Source organism: Branchiostoma belcheri, unplaced genomic scaffold (genome assembly GCF_001625305.1).
Source record: "Branchiostoma belcheri isolate BF01 breed outbred unplaced genomic scaffold, Haploidv18h27 scaffold507, whole genome shotgun sequence".
Taxonomy (NCBI): Eukaryota; Metazoa; Chordata; class Leptocardii; order Amphioxiformes; family Branchiostomatidae; genus Branchiostoma; species Branchiostoma belcheri.
Window position 1 is genome coordinate 21,025 of NW_017804140.1, and position 16,218 is coordinate 37,242.

At 42.0% G+C, this 16,218-nt stretch overlaps 1 protein-coding gene across 1 annotated transcript; it reads right to left on the reverse strand.

Moving 5' to 3' along the window:
• Positions 1-2,246: 2,246 nt before the first annotated feature.
• Positions 2,247-15,230, reverse strand: LOC109480415 (deleted in malignant brain tumors 1 protein-like; the record flags this gene model as incomplete). Its single annotated transcript, XM_019782606.1, has 20 exons — positions 2,247-2,391; positions 2,925-3,245; positions 3,698-3,757; positions 4,069-4,179; positions 4,431-4,484; positions 6,893-7,207; positions 7,610-7,750; positions 8,161-8,472; positions 8,662-8,802; positions 9,228-9,536; positions 9,762-9,845; positions 10,181-10,293; positions 10,559-10,778; positions 11,145-11,228; positions 11,523-11,610; positions 11,715-11,950; positions 12,436-12,588; positions 13,013-13,072; positions 13,686-13,832; positions 15,165-15,230. Coding segments are annotated over 20 exons (3,146 nt in total), but the record flags the coding sequence as incomplete, so codon positions are not given.
• Between the last annotated feature and the right edge of the window lie 988 nt (positions 15,231-16,218).

Sequence of the window (16,218 nt, forward strand, 5' to 3'; positions counted from 1 at the left end):
TGTAAGGTGGTTGTTGGGGCTGCACTTGAAACTTGGGGTTCATCTTGCCTGTACACAGATCGTACTGTCCTACTAATGCCATTATCCTCCAGTATTCTGAGGGGTAAGACCACACCCTGAAATCCCTGTCTCTGTCTTCTTCTTCTTCCTGCCCTCCACATACTAGAAATAAAAAGAGAAACAAATACATCACAATTCACATGGTGATTCAAACCATGTAATCATAATACAGCCCACCACTGTACATAAGTCCAGTTCATTGCAAAATTCGACTAATACTAGTAATAGCAAAGAGGTAAGAAATATCCCCCACTATACAATGGATTAAAAAAAACAAGACTGGATAACCAGACATTGGGTATAGGTGCACCGAGAACCTTGAAAATTTTGGTGCTTGCACAACATGATATAATGTACAATGTTAGCACAAACCTACAAGAAACCTTACTGCCTCTTTTCATTTACTGATTTAGCTTGAATTCTATAGCCTAATGGTTTCATTTCTAGTTGTTAGAACTTCCTGGTTCGAATTAAATCAAATTTAAATCTGATTGGACTTCAGGTTAGGGAACGGTTATCATGCACCGTGGTACGTTACCAGTAATAATGTTAGATTTTTAATAGAAGTGCACAACATTGTTTTGTGATTGTTGCAGGTTGCATTTTCCTTTTATTACAGGTAGGAAGAACTGAGCTTTTCATAGAAAATACTAGTAAGCCATTCATAAGTAAGCCAAAATACTAGCAGCTCCATTAAAAAAGCCTTTAATTTATTTTTTCACATAAAAAATGTACTACTTTAGTTTCTAACAGGACAAAGAGGTGACAAATGCTGAAAAAGTCCATCAGGAAGCAGCAACAAACCACTTTTCACAGAAAAATAATTCATTCTAAACAGGACTGTGGCCATATCTAACCAAAACTAACCAAAGGGTTTCTGCTTTGAAAACAAAATCATAAAAACTGGGGTCAGAGGAACCTGAGGACACGGCAGTCAAGAGATTTATTTGGGGGGAAGTAAGAGCAAGAGATCCAACTGAAAAGCATATGTCAATATCAGGATGTATTTGAAGAAATTTCCAATCTACTCAGCATGCTAACCAGCATTATGCCAAATTTATGGGCAGAATGGCCTAGTACATGGACTACTAATTATAATTTTATATGATTTTTAAAAATCCTGGTATCCATTGCCCGTTGGCTACAGAATCATCAAGAAAGATAAGGAAAGCCTCAAACACAAGCAAGTGATCGAAGTACTGTAGTACCCTAAATGGACAAAAAAAAAACAACGAAATCAAATCAAAATGTCGGAAAATGGCCTACTTTGCAGCTTATTTGCATACTCGGGACTGGTCAAATATGCCACCAAACTTTCGCAGACAGCATAACGTTTTTTCTGCCTTGCTGTCTCTATATCAGCTGAAATGTAGTATACTTGAGACTATAAATAGCTAAAATGTCATTTCCTGACTTTGCTAATCAAAAGTTATTAAAAAGTTTTGTTGAATTTTAACTTGAAACGTGGGATCCATGGTGTTTCCGAGGATCGGACGTCTTAGCAAGGATTTGTCCTTGGTCTCAGTTGGGGATAAAGCTAGCTTCTAAGTGACAACATACGAAGCTAAGACTCGGCAGTATATGTATGGGCAATCATAGATTACATTGTAACTTTGGATTCGTTCCTATTGAGCTCTTATCGGGTAGTTCGCCAAAAGAAAATATAAGCCAATCGGGTTGTGTTGCGTAGGGGGGAGGGCGGTCAAATCGAATGAGAACAGCCTTAGTTACTGTCGATGTTAGAAGGATAGACCAGCGTTTCCGCTGGCTAGCGACTCACCTGCAAGAACTTACCCTGCCAGTAGCCTAATTTGGTGGTCCAGATGGCTTTGGTGAAGAAAATACACTCGTTTTCGGCATAGCTTTATCACGTGTGCATCAGGATTCGGATTTTCTGCTGGAGATGAATCAAATCTCGCACTGTCTCGAGACAGCCGAACTCTCGCGAGCATCGAGCACAGGCCGGTAACGTCCTGACGTTGACCTATTGCTGACCTCTCAGATATGTACTCCTGATTATCCACGTAGAAGCACCGTGTTCACCCACGGAGCTATTGGTAGCTCCATGGTTCAACGTTACTCTTGGCATAGTAATACTGTTCTCAGCGTTTCTCTCAGGATGTGGAGAGCACATCTCAGCACAGTATATACCATCTAACGCCGACCATAGTTTTCTATTAACTACTGTAAACGCTGTCTGTCACCGGTGGCACGCTACATTAGCCTCCATCAGCCCGAATTTGTCGTCGCACACGGTACCCCACTGACCCGCGTGGTACACCTCCAGTCGGCCGTGATCGAAATCTCCGTCCGCAAGACGAATCTGAAAGTCTATAAACAAAAGAAGCATTTCTATGTTAGAAGCAGCAATAGATGACAGTATGTCCTGCAAAGAATACTACTATACAAAATTTTCAAAAACTGAACGGTCCGCTACAGTACCAAAAAAAAACGCCTCAAATTGACTCTGACAGTTGTCTTCCTAAAAACCTACGTAACGTTGCTTATAGAATTTTACCACCATCCATTTATAGCTTCTTTATTCCTGGCTAAAGTGTGCGCAAATACTTTAGACAAACAAACAAACAAACAAACAAACAAACAAACAAACAAACAGACAAACCAGTACCTCTCGTTGAGCTTTCACGGAGGTAAAAGTTAAACGTTGCATTATTGATTAAACAGAGAGCTACACAATGTTCCAACAGACAAGGTACATGTAAAGATATCGAACTTCTTAGCCTCTCCTACAAGAACCTTGGCCAATAACTCATGGAACGTAGTTTTGGCAAAACAACTGACAGTATCAATGAAAATCAGCACACAGCTATTGGGAATAGTTGTTTCTCAGCGTTGGTCCTCACCTGCACATTTTAGTCCCACGTCTTCCTTGTGTTGACAGTTGTGGATGCCCCATCCTTGGTGAGCGCATTCAGCCAGGTTAGACTCGTCTCCGTTGCAGGCGAGTTCGTCCAACCAGATCGGTCCGTGTCCCTCGTTGAAGTACGCCTCCTCGTAGAAAGCCTCGGCACCGGTGAAGCCGAGCTGCCGACAGATGACGTCAGCGTCCGCCATGTCGAAGCCGTCGTCGCAGATCGACCCCCATTGGCCGTTGTAGAACACCAGCACGAGACCGGTGTTGTACCCGTTGCCGTTTACCAATAGGACGTCGACCTGCACGGGACCTAATACAGGGTTCCCAAACTTAGTATGAAAGTTCATCTGTGTTGGTATAATATATTATGAAGACCCTTTCTTTAAAAAGGGTTTACTACCACACATTAACTTGAAAGGTACCCGCGATGGTTTTAATGTTCGCCGTTATACATGTAGCTCCACATGTAGTAAAAGGTCACAATCAGCATGCCCGAATCACACGAAGCAGTCATGCCCAAATCTGCATAAGGACAACATGGCATCAACATGTGTGGTGAGATGTAAATGGCTTTTACATATTTGTGGAAATTCATTAACCCCATTCAGACCGGGGAGGGGCTTTTGAGGCCCGCGCCAACTTTCATCTCAGACAGCGCCTGAACGGCTTGCGCTAGAACCGATATATTTGGTGACTTTTGGCGGGCCTCAAAAGAAGTGTGTAAATGCCAGCTTGGATTTCAAACTACAATGTTTCTCTTACCAGGTTGAGATGTGTACCATGGTGGGGTGGCTGTAGGAAGATAAGTGTTGTTGGCTCCACCTACAAATGTTTAAAAAACAGATTAATCTAAAAAAAAAAAACACCCACAATGGTCTAGTCTGTTCCTAAATATCCTAAATTCCTAATACAACAGATTTCTGATGAGAATTTTTTCATCCATTTAAATACTCGTCCATAGATCTATATCGGAGTGCCTCTGCCCAACATAGCAAAGCTAAAATTACAACGTTCACTAGGATCTGCGTATGCACAGATTTTCATAGAACTTTATTTCGCATGTCCTTTTCTGGGTGATAGGTGGCAGTTGCTTGTTACAGAATATCTAGAATACATGGCTGACTCATACTTACCACATACTTCCACGTAGTCGTAACAGCAGTCTCTAGCAGATACACACGCCGCGTCACAGTAGCAGCCCCCTGCATTGCCGCCGCATCCTGCTGATGAACAGCTTCCTGTACCTGTTAGTTCGCAAATACATGGAAAAAGGACGATCTTCTAAGTAACATACTTTTAGCAATAGATCAGCCACAATTGGCAACGATATAGACGAAGTCATACAAGACCATGAAAAGTCAACTGAGTAATTTTCAACCCGCAGGATCATGTAAATCGTCAACATGGCATTAAAAGATACATGTATCTACATAATGACTAGAAGAACACGCAGCCTGACGTCGCAACAAATTGGTAGGTAAATATTCCGACTTACCATTCCAGTAATCCGTTGTCCACCATAGTGGCGCAGACGCAGTGCTATTGATAGCTGGTAGACAATAATGTTAATCAACAATAAAGACACAAGAAAATGACATGCATAGAGCAACAAAAGACCATATTTCTTTCCTTATCTTGTGGACCAAATTGTATGACATGGTCCGCAATCGATATATGTGTACATAGCACAACCATAGTTCCCCATATGGCATGATGCCAACAACATTCAGCATATTTGTCCAAAGTTTGGTCACAGTTTCAGTAACACAAAACTGTCAGTGGCACAAACACGACACGATAAACAAAGTACACAATGCAAACTGTCAGTTTCTGAGGTATGACAGTAGTATAGCATGGACAGTTTGGGTACCATTGTGGGATGTGGTGGATGAATGTGACGGAATCTGGAATATGGGTGTGGTTTGTGAAGTGTCATACAGAGGTCATTTTGCACGCGTCCCAGGAGAGTGGGTTGGACGGTATCGTTATCTATTAAGGATGGACAGTTTGTAGCCCCAAGAGGTCGTCTTGGGCATGGGATAATCCTTTTGTTTAATTAAGACGGGGCCTGTTGAATCCCAGCGCGATCGCTTCTAACTTTTCTCACGACAAGCCCACATCAATAACAAAGGGTGGGGCTCAACTTAAGGATGTCCTAGAAAACGTGATTAACGAGGATGGATTGAACTGGGACGCGTCATCTCCGCGATGGTTTTTGTTTTGAACATGTACGAATCAAGTTACGTGAGTCACGAACGAGCCAGGAAAACGCAAGATGCTCAGAGTTAGCCGAGTGTGCCTTGGTGGGAAGGTGGTTGTAACGACGTGGGGGATGGAATGAGATGATTGACGAATATAATAAGGCACTCATTGTTAAAATAACAACAATGTGGGACATGTGCGTATATACAAATTAAATGAGTCACTCCTGGCATAAGATAACTAGGTAATTACTACAATATAATGAGCCACTCAGGAGTCATTTCTCAGAATGCATTCCTCAGTAGTTGGAATTGATTAGGAGTACATGTATTTTCAACATGTTACACACACACACACACACACACACACACACACACACACACAGAAACACAGCGCGGCTTTTCTGATGAGGAAAGTGAAGAGTACAGCTTGGATAGTGGTGATGAGAAGTGGACGCTCTAGCCAGACTGGAATATTCCTCTAACGCACGAGCTGGCGATGTCCCTCAGGGCGTGATGAAATAGACAAAACGCGCTGGCGAAAAATTTTATCTCGTAGAGTTTGCTGCCTTGCCACCGCGTTACGAAATGTTAAGTTATGAAATCGTGCACAGCAAAATCTGGGTCTCAGAGCATTGATGACAAAATAATGCAATGTCACCCTTCTATTAAAAGTCTTCGTAATGTAACTATTGATACGCGTGTACCATGTTTGCCACAGCGCTAGCGTATAGGTATAGGACGTCTGTCGTACGCTGGCTTGCTGTGAGTTCCTCGAAACCTTCGAATTCATGACTGATGACGAGACAGTCTTTTGTGTCCCTGATATATATATATATATATATATATATATATATATATATATATATATATATATATATATATATATATATATATATACATATATTATGATAAGCATAAGCATGAAACCATGTGGGCTTCTTTACCACAAATACTCCTGAGCAATCGTTTATTCTAGCAACATTGCCATAGTGTGCATATGCTGAGTGACTCACCCATATCGCTATGTACACCCTGAGTGACTCACGATGCCGTTATGTATGCGCAATGAGTGACTCACAATGTTGTTAATGTATTTGCCATAACTGACTCGCGATGTTATTATGTTAACAATGAGTGACACATTTTCTTTGTCAATCATCTCATTCCATCCCCCACGTCGTTACAAACACCTTCCCAACAAGTCACACTCGGCTAATTCTGAGCATCTTGGCTCGTTCTTGACTCGCGTAACTTGATTCGTACGTGTTCATCCAAAACAAAAACCATCGCGGTGATAACGCGTCCCAGTTCAATCCATCCTCGTTAAGCACGTTTTCTAGGACATCCTTAAGTTGAGCCCCACCCTTTGTCAGTATTGATGTTGGCTTGTCGTGAGAAAAGTTAGAAGCGATCCCGCTGGGATTCAACAGGTCCCGTCTTAATTAAAAGAACAAAAGAATAACCGCATGCCCAAGACGACCTCCTGGGGCTACAAACTGTCCATCCTTAATAAATAATGATACCGTCCAACACACTCTCCTTGAACGCGTGCAAAATGACCTCTGTATGACCTTTCATACAAACCACTTCCACATTCCAGATTTCGCCACATTCATCCGCCACACTATTCCACAGTGATACCCAAACTCTCCATGCCATGCTATTTATGACATTGCCAGCTTAATGCGCCATAAATACATTTCATAAATACTGGAGACGAAAATGTCTTTAATCCAATGTTACGAGTACTCACCACAAACCACGCTGACGTCTTCATAGTGTCCGCAGTTATGGCTTCCCCAACCGTTATGTGAGCAGTACTGCAGGGAACTCTCGTACCCGGTGCAGTGCAGGTTGTCCATCCATATCGGCCCGCTACCCTGCCCGAAGTACGCGTTGTAGTGGTAGCTGGAGTAGTCGGAGAATCCAAGTTCACGGCAGATGACTCGGGCTTCCTGCCACCCGAAGGTGTCGTCGCAGACAGTTCCCCACTGTCCGTTGTAGTAGACCTCCACTCTGCCGTAGCTGTGGTAGTCACTGCCGTTGCCCCTCAGTCGGACCTGGAAGTCTGTGGGATATGACATGAACTGTGACGTTTACATTGATGACAGATTCAAACGCGACTCGTGACACATTTTGACCGTTAGCATTAATTACACCATGACCTTGGCACAGTTGACGAATTGCCAGAAAATTTGAAAAGAGTAGTGTGAAATAATGTCAAATGGCATTTCCGTTTTGAATTGGGGTATAACAAAATCAGGAAAGAAGGAGAACTAGACAAGAGAAACAACAGTGTTTTAACTATAATCTTTTTCTGACTTTTCGACGTTACTGAGCCAAAGAAAGGAAACAGAAAAAGGATATGTCAAGCTACCCACGACAGGTTACTGTCCATGTGATCCCACTAACCCACTCCTGCAACCTGACACATTAAAAGGCCTTTCCCGAATAAAGTAAAATTACTTACAGTAATAAGGATCGATGTTTCCTGGCGTCCACCAGTTGTTCCAGGCCGTGGTCCACCACCAAGTGTCGGGAGCCGTGGTCGGTTCTTCGGTGCGCCAGTAGTTGTCAGTTCCGGCATATGGTGCTGGAGTAGAGTATTGCCCTGCATGTATAACAGACAGGGAACATTGACAGCCATTAATGCATAGTCTTACAACACATAGCATTGTGCGCCAGTAGTTATCATTTGGTGCTGGAATAGAGGGTTGCCCTGTGCGACGGACAGAGAACATGCATAATGTACATTCTAGTTGATATGTACATTTGTCAAATAGGAGGAAACGCTGTTATCGTTTCATCAATAAAATCATATAGTATGCCATTGATCTATCTCCTACTGCAATTACATCGTTACAGTGTAGTGTAATATTGAATAAGCTAATCCCAAATGTTGTTCTAAACGTTATTTCTTTTTTTTTCAAAGTCCTTGTTTTTCTATACATGGTTTTGTCGGAATCAATCTTGCGTCTATTTGAAGCATAAACACATATGCAGTACTGAACTGTAACTTACAGCCACAGACTACTCCGATGTCCTCCCGATGGTGACAGTTGTGGCTCCCCCAGCCGCGATGTGGACAGTCCTGCAGGGAACTCTCAGACCCGGTGCAATTCAGGTCGTCCATCCATATCGGTCCGCTGCCCTGGCCGAAGTACGCGTTGTGGTGGTAGGTGTAAACAGTAGAGTATCCCAGCTCACGGCAGACGACTCGGGCTTCCTGCCAGCCAAAACCATCGCCACAGACAGTCCCCCACTGTCCGTTGTAGTAGACCTCCACTCTGCCGTAGCTGTGGTAGTTTCCGCCCCTCAGTCGGACCTGGAAGTCTGTGAGATGTGACATGAAATTTGACGTTCAGATTGTCATTTAAGACGCGATCTGCACCCCATTTCCAGACCATTAACACTTCACCATCCGACACCTTAGCACGATTGACGATTTGCCAGGAAGTATGAAAAGTCCATGATTCTGTGTGAAATAATGTCCAAAACATTTCCCGAGGTAAAATCGCTTACTGTTATAAGGATCGATGTTTCCTGGCGTCCACCAGTTGTTCCAGGCCGTGGTCCACCACCAAGTGTCGGGAGCCGTGGTCGGTTCTTCGGTGCGCCAGTAGTTGTCAGTTCCGGCATATGGTGCTGGAGTAGAGTATTGCCCTGTATAACAGACAGGGAACATTGACAGCCATTAATGCATAGTCTCACAACACATAGCATTGTGAAATATAATTATTCAAAGACCGTAATATACTAATATATATATTTTGCAATTGGTTCATTTTCTACTTTGGGTTACATTGTGGATATATCAGTAACAGTCACTGAAACAGTTACAATGTGGTGTAATATTGATGTTGAATAGATGAATGTGAAATATTCTACTAACATGGTTCAGACGAAACGACGAAAAATAGATAATTATTTCTTTCAATACTTTCAAGTATTGAAAGAAATAATTATCTTTTTATTATTTATTTATTTATTATGTTTCTCCTGTCCTTAGTATTGTCGGAATACGCGTATGTACGTACGCATATTTGTACTATAAACCATCACACAAGCAGTATGGAACTTAAACTTACAGCATCGGACTGCGACGTCCTCGTGGTGTCCACAGTTGTGGTTCCCCCATCCGTTATGTGGGCAGTACTGCAGGGAGCTCTCGTACCCAGAGCAGCCAAGGTCGTCCATCCATATCGGTCCGCTGCCCTGTCCGAAGTACGCACTGTAGTAGTAGTTGTCGTAGTCTGAGAATCCCAGCTCACGGCAGATGACTCGGGCTTCTTGCCGGCTGAAGTTGTCACTACAGACAGTCCCCCACTGTCCGTTGTAATAGACCTCCACTCTGCCGTAGCTGTAGCCGTCACCGCCCCTCAGTCGGACCTGGAAGTCTGTTGGACATTTTATACAGATTATCATTTTATTTCTTAACTCTAGCTCTGCATGTGCATAGAAAATAAGCACCCTTCGTAAGCCAATGTTGCCAACAACAGCAAATCGACTTTCTTTTTCTAAAACGTTATGTTTTGAGACACCCACAGTTAAAAGACATCTGTCGACTATATATCACATGTCATCATATCAAACGGGCACCACTAGGGAATATTGACACTTACTGTGGTAATAATCAGTTTGGTAACCTGGCGTCCACCAATCGTTCCAGGCCGTGGTCGGTTCTTGAGTGTTTGTCCCATTTATTTCTGGGCAAAAAAAAACAACAACGCCCGGAGCTGTCAACCATGTCATCTCTGTGGTTTTATCAACTTCACGAAGTTTCTTAGATTATACTTGAACAACAGGTATAGGATTAAAAGATGAATTCTAAACCAGAGCCTATAGTAATGTTTACGATAATATACATGTACTTGAAATCCAGTCAGATTCAAAGAAGTGTATTTGAACATCATTTCGTAGTCTTGAAATGTATTATAGTCACGATCGGTTTTTACCGATAAGGACTGCATTTGAAAGCTATATGTGTAAGCACCATGTGAGCCCATCTTAAACTACTACAACCTACTTTGATACCACTCACCCCCAAATCTAATCCTGAACCCGGTCCTTACTACGCTTCCATCGCTTGTGAAGTGGATCAGAACTTCGTTGGATGAGCTGTAGTAGTACCTCGAGGATCCTGTTCCACTAAGGCTGTAGTCAAATAACAACAGCAACACTGTACATTAATAAGATTTGAGAATTCTACATCATGATAACAGGTTTGGATGATGATTAAGAATGAAAGCGGAATCCCTCGTCAGAATCTGTCGGTCCCATTGACTGGTTGGTGGTTGTGGTCAGTCATTGTGGTTGGTCTGAAACCACCATTGCTGTATTACGTGCGAGTGTTTGCTATTTTAGTCATGTTTGATGGATAAAAACAGCATGTCATACGATTAGAACATATGAAACATACCGAGCAAGTCTGGGCGAACTGGTGAATCGACCATCGTAAATGTTCAGGTAGTCATAACCGGATTCCAGGTTGTAACGCTCCACTGTGATTCCCACTCTAGTTCCGTGGCTCCCGGTGATGGTCCACTGGCAGTTGGCGTTGTTAAAGTAGTTGTTTGGGTAGTGCGGACTCTCGATGACACCGGAAGATTGGTAGAAGTGCCCGCCACATGGGACGGCGTCTGATGTTTAGGAATGAAAATAGTTGTGTAGGAAATCGGGACTATATGTTGAAAATGTATATAGAGATCCGTCCCGAAAAATTCTTATCCTGTGAGTCTTAATCTAAAAAAAGTTAATGTAATCGGTCAATATAGCATATCTGCATATATTTGCTTAGTGTCCAACAAACGTTTTTAACTACAAGTAATAATTTGTCTTCTAGAAGAAACATTATAATGTGTAGTATTGCAAGTTGCCTAGCTGCCAGTGAAGATGCAAAGTTAAATATTCAATGCTCCAGAGCTAGTAAAAATCTTTTATAAGCTAGTTCGATCTATAAGTCAGCACGAAAGAGCAGTGAAATGTGCTTTCACTAATATCATCACCTGGCGTAGCCGAAGCTCCCCACCAGTAATTTGTGGTTTGTTCCCACCAGCCGGGGGTTGGTTCTTCTGTAGTGGTTTCCACATCTGTCGTCAATGGAAATATGAAATAGACAAACCCGCGTAGTTTGAACATGAATTTAACCATGAACATGGAACTGAAAATAAAACGTCACTTATGATGTCTAATAAGAAGTGGTCTCTTGTACTGAACAAAGAAGCGACTTTAGTAGATCTCGGTGTTGAGGAAAGAGTTAAATTACCAAAATGCATATTCTCATTTCACAAACAGTAGTTAGATACACGTGTCTGATCATTCTACACTTCTACACTGATAGCTACACACACTTACTAATGTTGTGAGTGTAAAATATCATCAACCTGTTGGACAGGCTCCAGGGTTCAGGACAACGTCGTCAATGGCGATGTCCCCTCTGAAGCCGCTACCACGAACACCTTCAAACACGACCTGCACACAACAATAAATATTAATATAACGATAAAAGCTCCGCTCATGTTTATCTTACGCTAGAATGTAGAATTGCAGGCCTGTTGATAACATGGGTTTCAAACCTGATCGTTGCGTATGTAGACTTGCACGGAAGCCAGATGCCAGCGACTTCCTTGGTTGTACGACCGGCTCCACACGAGGTTTGACCCGATCAGTACCCGTAGTTCCCTGATGTCAGTCCCGTACATGTGGTAGGCGAACTGCAGACAGTACCAATCACTGTCGTAGACGGTGGGGCTGATAAGACGGGCTACATCTCCCGTGTACCCGTATGAAGTCTCGATGTACATGTAGTACCCTGTCAATAAAGATTTTTCAATCAAACAAGCATCTGCCAAAGTAGCATAGCTCGCTTCTGCTTACTGGTTCTGCTTTGAGAGACCTAAACTTTACTAAAGCCAATTCAAATACAACGAAACACATAAGCTGCTAATCGACGTCCAGGAACCTTATGTCCCGTTTTAGGAACATGTATTGCCTAGACTTGCTTCTGACCTGCCTGAAGTGACCACATAACGATTGGTGACAGCAAGCACATCTAACCCCCGTTTCGGGTGAAAATGACGTTAAAATTGGATTTAAAAAAACTGACAGGTGAGCCATTTTGACAAGATACTACTTAATGCTTGAGTCAATGTGATCGTGATTCAATATACATGAAACTTTGTCATTTTTACATCGCCCAAGCAAACCTTTCCTTTTCAAACAGCACATTGAAAATTGCAAATATGATATTTTATCAATGATAACAAATTGAAAAGGCAAACTGAAATAAGTCCTAACCATGCCCTGTCGTGTGATCTCCGCTCGGGCCAGTTGAAGAAGAAGGTGTGGAACCGCTGCGTCGTATCCACTGAACGCTTGACGACTCATTAATATTGCTGTAGCCGCAGTCACCATGGTCGAAGTTGCAGGTAGCGTTGGTTTCATTCGCCCCTTGAGAATGCAGCGTTCTTTTAGTATTTCTTCAATTGAGGCAACTTTCAAAGCACCTGCCTCACATCATATCGACACCTGTCTCAGTAGCTTAAGCAAATAACTATAATGTAATTACAAAGCCTGTACTAGACGCCATCACAGAAGCACATTTCACATACGCTGTTGTGACACTTTTGGCTTTCTCTGTAGCAATATACGGATAGCTCTCGCCAGATGCACCCATCTCCACAAGGAGGATGTTGCCTCCTCTGCAACAGAGATGATACCTCTGCCATTGCCATTGTCATTGTAAGAAGGTTTGAAAAAATGGCATGTCTGGGAAAACTTGTCCATGACCCATCTGTTCCAACAGCACACTCGTACACTTCATAGTCTATTTCAAATATAGTCTATTACATCACTGTTTGTTTGATCAGCTTACCTGGTGTTGTTGTTTCCCACCATCCCCAGTCTGTAGTCTGGCTTGGCTGTGTCCATGGTTCTTCCGATGGGTTAAAAGTAGAACACATAAATTTGTCATGTAGTAGTAGTAGTATCAGCAACTATATTCAAACAGATCACATTAACCCTCAACAGTACACCTTCCCGGACCGATTACGATATGTGCATGAAAAACATGTATAAACGTAAATAAAGTAATGTATAAGAACGCCAGTGTATCCATTATGATCGAAAGCCGGCTGGGGTCCGCGCGGACCCCAAAAGGAAATCAGATATACAAATTTTTAGAAATGGGGGAAATTGAATTTTGTGCACTGTATTGAAGGACAACTTTGTTGGTGACAATTACCTGAAATTTCAGAAAAAAATCTTTAGAAACAAAAAAAAGTATTACAGAATACATAGTGCTGGGGTCCGCGCGGACCCCAGGTGTGCTGTTTAGGGTTTAAAAAACTTTATTCTCTTATGATGGTCAAAATATTGCACTATTCTCCAGGCCATGCGTAATGTAATCCTTACCTAACAGCGTGATAGGCTATTAGATTACAATGATCTACTCTGCATTCCACACAATTTTGTTTTCACTCAAAGGTGGTCTATCAAGGTACAACTAAATATCAAGGACCCATATTATCCAGGGAAATGTAACTTACGCCCCGTTGCCAGAGCATAGGAGCAATATTGTAAATACTCGTCTTCGCCTTGTGAACAGTCCTGATAGCCATCGCAGACCCAGGATCGGGGTATGCACCGGCCGTCATAGCACTGGAAGTCATCCCACGAGGCGCAGCCCAACGGGTCTACAAACAGAATCAAAACAAGGAATAAAAGTGTTCACAACTTCGTAGGCAGAAGAAATGTTACAACTGTTACTATCTACTAATCTATCAACTACAGAAACTGTGTTCAGAGACTACTTTTTTTCAGTAACTGTGTTCAGAGACAGTACGTTTTACAGAAACTGTGTTTGGAGACAGTGCCTTTTACAAAAACTGTGTTCAGAGGCAGTACTTTTTACAGAAACTGTGTTCAGACACAGTACTTTTTACAGAAACTGTGTTCGGAGACAGTGCCTTTTCAGAGAAACTGTGTTCAGAGACAGTACTTTTTACAGACACTGTGTTCAGAGACAGTACTTTTTTTCAGTAACTGTGTTCAGAGACAGTACGTTTTACAGAAACTGTGTTCAGAGACAGTACTTTTTACAGAACCTGTGTTCAGAGACAGTACGTTTTACAGAAACTGTGTTCGGAGACTGTGCTTTTTACAGAAACTGTGTTCAGAGGCAGTACTTTTTACAGAAACTGTGTTCAGAGACAGTACTTTTTACAGAAACTGTGTTCAGAGGCAGTACTTTTTACAGAAACTGTGTTCAGAGACAGTACGTTTTACAGAAACTGTGTTCAGAGACAGTACGTTTTACAGAAACTGTGTTCAGAGACAGTACGTTTTACAGAAACTGTGTTCAGAGGCAGTACTTTTTACAGAAACTGTGTTCAGAGACAGTACGTTTTACAGAAACTGTGTTCAGAGACAGTGCTTTTTACAAAAACTGTGTTCAGAGGCAGTACTTTTTTCAGAAACTGTGTTCAGAGACAGTACGTTTTACAGAATTGTGTTCGGAGACAGTGCTTTTTACAAAAACTGTGTTCAGAGACAGTACGTTTTACAGAAACTGTGTTCGGAGACAGCACGTTTTACAGAAACTGTGTTCAGAGACAGTGCTTTTTGCAAAAACTGTGTTCAGAGGCAGTACTTTTTTCAGAAACTGTGTTCAGAGACAGTACGTTTTACAGAATTGTGTTCGGAGACAGTGCTTTTTACAAAAACTGTGTTCAGAGACAGTACGTTTTACAGAAACTGTGTTCGGAGACAACACGTTTTACAGAAACTGTGCTCGGAGACAGTGCTTTTTACAAAAACTGTGTTCAGAGGCAGTACTTTTTACAAAAACTGTGTTCAGAGACAGTACGTTTTACAGAAACTGTGTTCGGAGACAGTACGTTTTACAGAAACTATGCTCGGAGACAGTGCTTTTTACAAAAAACTGTGTTTGGAGACAGTGCTTTTTACAAAAACTGTGTTCAGAGACAGTGCTTCTACTAAGGTTGAAGCTCTTTGTTTTTACTTACCCCAAGTATTGTACGCTGGTGTTGTGTACCAGCGGCTCTCTCTGCTGTTTTCTCCATCGCCCTTTGCTGTGTTGAAACATTTTGATAAGCAACATGTTCAAAAAGCCTTTCTAGAATCACAAAACGCATTCGCAAGCATCACCCAAACTGTGTACAAACTATACTTAAAGGCATCCAGTGCGATTTCAGACCAGGAAAACTGGCAATATTCTCATTAACTTGCATGCCCGTAGCCAGGGGGGGTTCGGGGGGTTCGAAAGAACTCAAAGGTCCAATTTTTGGTCCACTTTTTATGTCAAGGTCCACTTTTTGGTCCACATTTTCTGTAAAGGTCCACTTTTTGGTCTACATTTTATGTAAAGGTCCAAGATTTTTCTTGAAAAGATGGACTGGAATCGTAGAAAAACTGCTCCCTTTGTCATTGAATAAAAATTTATCTCTGATTTTCTCGTGGAAATCCTCTCAAAAATGCACGAAATGCCATTTTAGAAGGTTCATTTTCAAAATTTTCCTACGGCGCTCAAGGTCCCCTCAAGCAGTGGGAAGAACCCCCCCCCCCATTCAAAATCCTGGCTACGGACTTAATAAGTCAATCTTTATGATATTGACACATACTGCTTCACATTAGCACATTTCAATCATTATTTCATACTTTGGGTACTGAAAACTGCAGAAACAAGCCCCAAGATGAGTCCTTTGTTTTCTGGGTGGTACCCTAAAAATCAGCCAAGGGCCCTTCCAGTAACAATTTTCCGCCAAAATTTTAGGTATTTTTTCTCCATGAGGGCCAATATACATTGGGGTATTGTAGTTTTAACTCAGTATGTACATAAGTGACTAGAATATTGACTTCGAAAAATCGGGTTTCCAATCCCTAAAAACTGCACTGGATGCCTCTAAGAAAAAGCTTTGAAGGATTTACTTTATCACGAGAAAATACTTTTGATCAAGTTATATGCAATATTCCGATGGACTAGACAGGTACGTAGCGCAACTACAGTATATGCATGATGTGATTTAAGATAATATTGGAACCAATATTAAATATAATTAT